The sequence below is a fragment of the Leptonychotes weddellii genome, unplaced genomic scaffold (assembly GCF_054177405.1).
Source record: "Leptonychotes weddellii isolate Sample4059 unplaced genomic scaffold, ASM5417740v2 HiC_scaffold_10608, whole genome shotgun sequence".
Classification (NCBI taxonomy): domain Eukaryota; kingdom Metazoa; phylum Chordata; class Mammalia; order Carnivora; family Phocidae; genus Leptonychotes; species Leptonychotes weddellii.
Window position 1 is genome coordinate 1 of NW_027683006.1, and position 7325 is coordinate 7325.

General features: G+C 58.7%; 1 protein-coding gene across 1 annotated transcript; it reads left to right on the forward strand.

The window, feature by feature from the left end:
• Positions 1-2501: 2501 nt before the first annotated feature.
• Positions 2502-7208, forward strand: LOC115943985 (epidermal growth factor receptor kinase substrate 8-like protein 1). Its single transcript, XM_081809516.1, has 7 exons — positions 2502-2613; positions 3346-3401; positions 4829-4869; positions 5274-5332; positions 5846-6007; positions 6356-6505; positions 7047-7208. The coding sequence occupies exons 2-7, from the start codon at positions 3385-3387 to the stop codon at positions 7131-7133; spliced, it is 516 nt and encodes a 171-aa protein (XP_081665642.1). The 5' UTR covers positions 2502-2613; positions 3346-3384; the 3' UTR covers positions 7134-7208.
• Positions 7209-7325: the final 117 nt, after the last annotated feature.

The window sequence follows — 7325 nt, forward strand, 5'->3', positions numbered from 1 at the left end:
CCCTGACTCCCATGGAATGCTTATATGAGGACAATTTTCTCCATTTGCACATGAAGAAAGGACCTGTCCCCAATCAGATATGCATTTGTTTCACCGGTCCAGGGCCACTGTGACCTTGGGCTAGTGGCCTCCCCACTCTGAGCCTCTGTGTTCTGCGCCAGTGGGCACTAGTCCCAGGCCACCTGCCTCTCAGAGGGTAAGGGGTCTGCTCCTCTCTGCAGACCCCAACCCAGGCAGGGCCAAGCTCAGACAGTACTTGTGGCTTGGATGTGACAGGAGCCCAGAGTGACAGCAGTTAGAGAGAGAGGAACACAAGACCCTCCTGCCTCTCCCTGCAGCTCTCCAGAGAGCACATGCGCTGGCCAGCCGGCCCTCCCCTCCACCGCTCAGGCACTTCCGTGGCCTGCAACACTCCTCCCTCATCCTCCAGGCCACCTGGGGCTGCCAAACTCGCCCATCAGGTTCCGCTCAGGCTGCCCCTCCTCCTCCAGGAAGCCTGCCCTGACCTCCTTACGGCCTCCTCTGGGCTTCCGCAGTGCTCTTTGCGTCCCCATCAGAGCAGACAGGGAAAGAAAGGCCACCATCTCTGCCGTTGCAAACACTCAACCTATCATCTCCCTTTGCCAGGGACGCTGCTGAGAGCTCTCCGTAACCTCATTTAATCCTCCCAATATTTCGATCCCATTTTACAGTTGGCGTACTGGGGCACAGAGAGGTTAAGTGATTTGCCTAGGGCCACACAGCTAGAAAGGGGCAGAGTCACGAGGTGGCCGTGTAGGGTAGCACCAAAGGATGCAGGGTCTGAGTTGTATGGCCTGGGTTCAACCATCCCCACCATCTATGAGCCGTGTGATTGTAGACAAATTCCTTAACATGTGTGTGTCTCCCCTTCCTCGTGTGTAAAAGGGGGGTAGTGGAACCCATTTCATAGGATGCTGTGAGGATGAGATGAGATGAGATGAGAGTGGAACCCATTTCATAGGATGCTGATGAGGATGTGTATGCACACACACACAGTGTACTCAGAAGCACACCCACATTAGGTGTTAAGTCACAACCCGAACCCACACCCACCTGGGCTCTCTGCCATCACACCACACCATATGATTGTCTCTCTTCCCCTCTATTCTTTCATCCCCGTCAGCCCAGGACAAAGGGGTGCATTCTCTGGTTTCCAGCCTCACTCAGCATAGACTGTGGGGTCAACGTGTGCTGAACAAAACAATGGAGCATAATACATACAAATGCACCAAAAGCAAGTATCCCTCCAGCACTTGCCATGTGCTAGACGCTACTCCAAAGAGCGGCAGATAGAGTGCAGGGCTGAACGCACAGAAGTTTTTGTCCTCATGAGGCTTACACTCTAATGGGGGACACATACAATAATCAAAGTGATCAGGTAATACAGTATGTTAGAAGATGGTAGACACTCTGGAGAAAAATTAATTAGGGAGCCGGGAGAGACCACGAGGAACAGGAGGGTAAGAGGAGCTGCAGTGTTAAATAGAGTGGTCAGCCAGGTCTCTCTGAGAAGGTGACATTCCAGCAAAGACCTGAAGGGGGTGAGGGAACCCTCCATGAGGATATCTGAGGGAATAAGCATTCCAGGCAGAGGGCACAGCAAGTGCAAAGGCCCTGAGGCAGGACGGAGCAACATGGAAGAGGTGTGCTGGAAAGTGGTGATGGAGGTGGAGAGGAGCTGGGGCCAGCTAGGAGGCTCTGCAAGGTCAGGTGTGAGCGGATGATGTCAGGAACCAAGTGGGGATCATTGATAAAGCGAAAGGCTAAAAGGGGGTATGCCCGCCCCTCCTGCTCTCCGAGGTCGAGCTCTGGCGTCCGCTGTTCTCATCCACTCCCTGCAGGTGTAACCTCCGGCAAGCCTCTTCACCCAGATGGGGCTCAGTTTCTTCATCTGTGAAATGGAGACCCCCAACCTCACTTCACTGGGTTTTGGGAAGAAATGGTGCAGATAACGTGGTCGGCAAAGGCCATGGGACACAAGAAGTTCTGGAAAGGAGATTTCAAGCCGGAGGAGCTCGTTAACATTTGAGAAGTACTTGGAGCTGTGTGGGGCTCTGAGTCTGTTACCATGATTGGAGGGGGTTACTGGGGGGGGGGTTCCAGAGGAAGAGGCAGGGGGAGGCAGGAACCATACACAGGAGGTGTGCACCGGGCAGGGAGAGAGACTGGCCCCGGAGACAGAAAGGCAGCCCCGGGTTCAAATGCCACCCCTCCCACATTGACGACCCCCTCTTGAACTGCAAACAGGTGCGAGTCAAACCTCTGACCTCCCGGAGGTATAAGGACAATTGGAAGAGGGTATTTGAGGCTGAGCTTTTGGTTTTGTGACCAAGTATGACATCGAATGACTTGCTGTCCTTGCGCTAGTGCTGTTAGAACAGAGACAGTCACAGTTCCTGGCTCCCCCACCCCAACCCTGGTGTCCCTGCCAGCCCCTCCCAGGGGCCACTGCTGCTGGGCTGTGCCAGGTGAGTGCTCAGGTATGCGGAGGCGGGGTGGCCTGGCAGGGAGCAGGAAGGAGGGGCCGGCATTTGGAACCCAGGGGACAGCAGAGAGCGGGGCCTCTCGCAGCAGACCGAGCCTGACGGGCAGGTGAGGAGGGGGCCTAGCCAGGGGGGGCTGGAGGTCGGGACTCCTGGGGAGCAGGAGCAGGGGGCTAGGACTCTTGGGTTCAGACACCAGGAAGGCTGGCAGACCTGAACCCTTGAGTCCTGAGGAGGTAAGGGCTGGGAGATTGGCCTGAAAGCCTGAGGTCCTAAGTGGCTGAGGAATTAGATGAATGGTTCTCTGAGGGGACTTGGAGTCAAGACCCTTTGGTTCTTAGGGTCCAGAAGCTCTGAGCTGGAACTCCTGGGCCCCTGAGGAGAAAAGGCTGGGAGACAGGATCACTGGAAAGAGGAAGCAAAATAAGATACACATAGATTAGGGAGCCAAATGCATGGATCCCTGAAAAATTTGGGGGGCAGAGTACAAGGTGTGAAGGAGGGGCACGGGGCCTGGACTCCTGGGTCTGAGGGAGGAGGAGGAGGGGCTGGGGGCCTGGACTCCTGGGTCTGAGGGAGGAGGAGGAGGGGCTGGGGACCCGGACCCCTGGGTCTCAGAAAGGAGGGGCTGGGGGTCTGGACTCCTGGGTCTGAGGGAGGAGCGGCTGGAGACCCTGGACTCCTGGGTCTGAGGGAGGAGGGGGCTGGGGGTGAGGACTCCAGGGTCTGAGGGAGGAGGGGCTGGGGGTCTGGACTCCTGGGTCTGAGGGAGGAGGGGGCTGGGGCCAAAGTCCTAGGTACCACAGGCCAGGTCAGGCCCTCACTCTCTGCTGGCCCCTAGGGCACCTTCAGGTGGCAGGAGCTCCCCATTCTCCACACCATGAGCACCACCACAGGGTAAGTGGCCCCTGCTCCCCAGGCTGCCCAGCCCCGTCTGCCACCCTCTTCCCCACATCCCCAGGGGGCATTTACAGCAGCCCAGGCCTGGACTCTGAGAAGGATGCCTACGCTGCCTCCTTCCCTGCCTGGCCTGGGTTTGAGCTACTGCCCCAGAGCAGACACACCTGGGTTCATCTCTGGACGCTCACACTCAGCAGCAGTGTGACCCTGGCCAAAGAACCAAGCCTGAGTTCCTCCTCTGGGAAACAAAGACAATTCTGAGAGCTTGACAGGGTAATGAAGGTATAGGACTTAGCAGAGAATCTGACCAAGAGCAGGTACTCTCTTCTGCTTCTGCTGTTGTTAGCTTATTATTAGACATTGACCCTTTGCAGGCAAATCTGGGCTTTTTTTTTTTTTCTTTAAGACTTATTTATTTCAGAGAGAAAGAGAGAGAACATGGGGGTGTGGGGGAAAGGGCAGAGGGGGAGGGCAAGAGTGTCTTCAGCTGACCCCACGCTGAGCACGGAGCCCAGTGTGGGACTAGATTTCATGAGCCTGAGATCATGACCTGAGCCGAAACCAAGAGTCCAACGCTTAACCACCTGTGCCACCCAGGAGCCCCTGGGCTGTTTCTAATAAAGTTCAAGTCTCCTGGAGTGAGCATCGAGAAGAACAAAGGGAGGCCCATGGGAATAGCTGCATTGAAGATATACGGTAGTGAATTGTCCAGCACAGGGGTAATCAAATTGTGCAGAGATCTGACAGGCAGGAGCAGGACAAGGAGCAGAGGTTTGACTGAAAGTGTTTCTTGTCCCTCATCCCACCTGAGCTCTGAGTTTCTGTCATTTCTATGGAGTTCTTCTTGGAGAAGGTGACCTAGAAGGAGAGGCCAAGAGCAGGAGCCAGAGAAGGATTTGGCTGGGAAGAGCCTGGCCTGTGGGAGTAGGAGGGGAAGATAAGTCTGTCTACCCCAAATACTAATGCTGGTGTAAAACCCCCCCTTTATTGAGCACATACTGTGTGCTACCGTTCTCACTGTAGGACTGAAATTTAATTTACTGAGGCTGTGAACCCCCTCCACTGTCAGTGAATCCAATAGCTCTACCAGACAGAGGCTATCGGATTAATTACCCCTATCTCACAGAAAGGGAAATTGAGGCACGAGAGATTAAGTCTCCTATCCAGGGTCTTATGGCAAGACAGTATTGACAGGGGATTCCAAGCCAGGTCTGTACGACAGCTGAGACCATGCTCTCCACCACCTGGTACCACACTGCCTTACCTGTGGGAAAGTCCAGCTCTGGGCCTGCCCTCCCCTGCTCAGAACCCTCCATGGTTCCCAACTGCCCTCACAATGAAGTCTTTGCTGCTCTGCTTGGCATTCAAAGCCCCCATGATCTCCCAGTTCCCATGGCCCCTTTCTCTCTCTTTTCCTTAACCAGCCCAGAAGCTGCCCCCAAACCAAGTGCCAAGTCAATCTATGGTGAGTTTGGGAACAAGAAAACCCCAGGCTGAAACTAGGTCTGAGGGAGGAAGGGCTGGAGGCCTGGACTCCAGGGTCTGAGGGAGGAGGGACTGGGGGCCTGGACTCCAGGGTCTGAGGGAGGAGGAGGGGCTGGGGGCCTGGACTCCAGGGTCTGAGGGAGGAGGAGGAGGAGGAAGGGCTGGGGGCCTGGACTCCATGGTCTGAGGGGGGAAGGGGGAGAGGGGGAGGAGGAGGAGCAGGAGCTGGGGGCCTGGACTCCAGGGTCTGAGGGAGGAGGGGCTGGGGCCCTGGACGCCTGGGTCTGAGGGAGGAGGAGGAGGAGGAGGAGGGGCTGGGGGCACTCCTGGGTCTGAGGCAGGAAGGGCTGAGTCTTCTGGGTTTATTCTCCTTCTCCCCCACAGAGCAGAGGAAGCGTTACTCCACTGTGGTTATGGCAGATGTTTCCCAGTATCCAGTCAATGTGAGTCTGGGGTCTGCATTGTCCCAGGGAGGCTTGCTGGGAGGAAAGGCAGGCCTGGAAAGATGGAGATGCTGAAAGCAGAAAGAAACTGGGAAACTGAGTTTGCTCATATGCAAGATGGGCTGTTTCTGCCTCCCCTTGGAAGTGGGTATTCGGCACAGGAAGTCAGTTGCACTTGAATCTGCCATGTTTTAGAGCGGCCCTTGTGCTGGACGGTCAGGCCACAGGGACAAACGTTAGGTAAACCTGTGTGAGGACGGGTCCAAGTGTGCCTGGTGCTCTAACAGAAGCAGAGGTGCTTAGAAGGGACTAGACAGAACCAGTGCCTCCAAGGAGCTTCCAGTGGTGTTGGGAGGCTAGTCACTCCGATGAAAGCAGGAGGCGCCCCATAGGTGGAGCCCCTGATAGGGCAGGCTTTCTGGAGGAGGCGTGTTTAGTCTCCGGCTGGAAGGCTGGTGCGAGCCCAGCCGGCATCATCTTGGGACTCCCTGCTTTCTCCACGCCCCGTGCCAGCACCTGGTGACGTTCTGCCTGGGTGAAGAGGATGGCGTGCACACCGTGGAGGACGCCTCGCGGAAGCTGGCCGTCATGGACAGCCAGGGCCGCATCTGGGCCCAAGAGATGCTGCTGCGTGTGTCTCCGGACCATGTCACGCTGCTTGACCCCATCTCCAAGGTGCCAGGGGACACGTGGGGGGCAGGAGCGGCTGGCCTGAGTGGGGGAAGGCACAGAGAGCTTGACCCTAGGGACGTCTGAGTGTGAATCTTGGCCCCTGCATGTCCTTCCTTTGGGAACTTTCGCAAGAGATCTCCACTCCTCTTGTGGGCGTCCGTAGTCTCCTCCATTACACGGGGCTGCCATCCCCGACCCCCCGGGCTCGCAGGGCTGCCGGCGCCGACCCCGTAATCCCCTAGCCTCGCAGGGCTGCCTGTGCAGTGTCGGTGTGCCCCCCGGCACGGCTGTCGCCATTCAGTCCCCTCGGCTCGGGCCTCAGTCTACCCGCCGTCCCGCCCCGCCCCGCAGGAGGACCTGGAGTCGTACCCGCTGGGCGCCATCGTGCGCTGCGACGTGGTGCTGCTCCCAGGCCGGAGCCACTCGCTGCTGCTGCTCGTGTGCCAGGAGCCCGAGCGCACGCAGCCGGACGTGCACTTCTTCCAGGGCTTGCGTCTCGGGGTGAGTGGGCCCGCTCAGGGGGAGCCACCTGGGAAGGGGCTGGGACCCTGTGGATTCCGGGGGCGGGGCTGGTGCGCAGACGGGGCGGGGCGGGGCCTGGGGCAGAGGCGGGGTCAGGGCCCGCGGAGGGGGCGGGGCCTGGAAAGAAGTTCTGGAATGGAGGGGGTTTTGAGGACAGGTTGCACCCGGTCGAGGTAGAACGTGAGGGCGGAATGGAGACCGAGGCTAGGGGCCCGGACAGAACATGACAGCACAGGGGAGACAGGGTCTGGGAGCAGCCAGCACTAGAGGCGGGTATGGTCTAGGGGGCGAGGAAACACCAGGACCCGGTCTCCGGGGTTGGGGAAGAAGCCTAGGGCACGGGCAGAGGTGGGGTGAGGGCGTGAGTTCGGAGCGTGGATGTGCATGGGGCACCGTGTGCGTGAGTGCTGACTTGGGGGGCAGGGTCTGGCGCCCAGCCAAGGAATCGATCCTTCGATCCTTTGGACCGTGGCTGGGGCAAGCAGTAGGTGGGGTGGGGGCCTGACGGCATGATTGGCAGGCGGAGCTGATCCGAGAGGACGTCCAGGGGGCTCTGCATGACTACCGGTCCGGCCGCGGGGAGCGCAGGCCTGCGGCGCTCAGGTAACAGTGCTGGGCTGGAAGCAGGGGAGAAGAGAGGATGGGGGGCGGTGTTTCTGGGAGGCCAGCTCCGGCGCCTCGGTCTCCCCCCCAAACCTCCCCCCCAAACCCCCCCCCGGCGCCTCGGTCTCCCCCCCCAAACCCCCCCCAAACCCCCCCCCGGCGCCTCGGTCTCCCCCCCCAAACCCGCCCCCCGGCG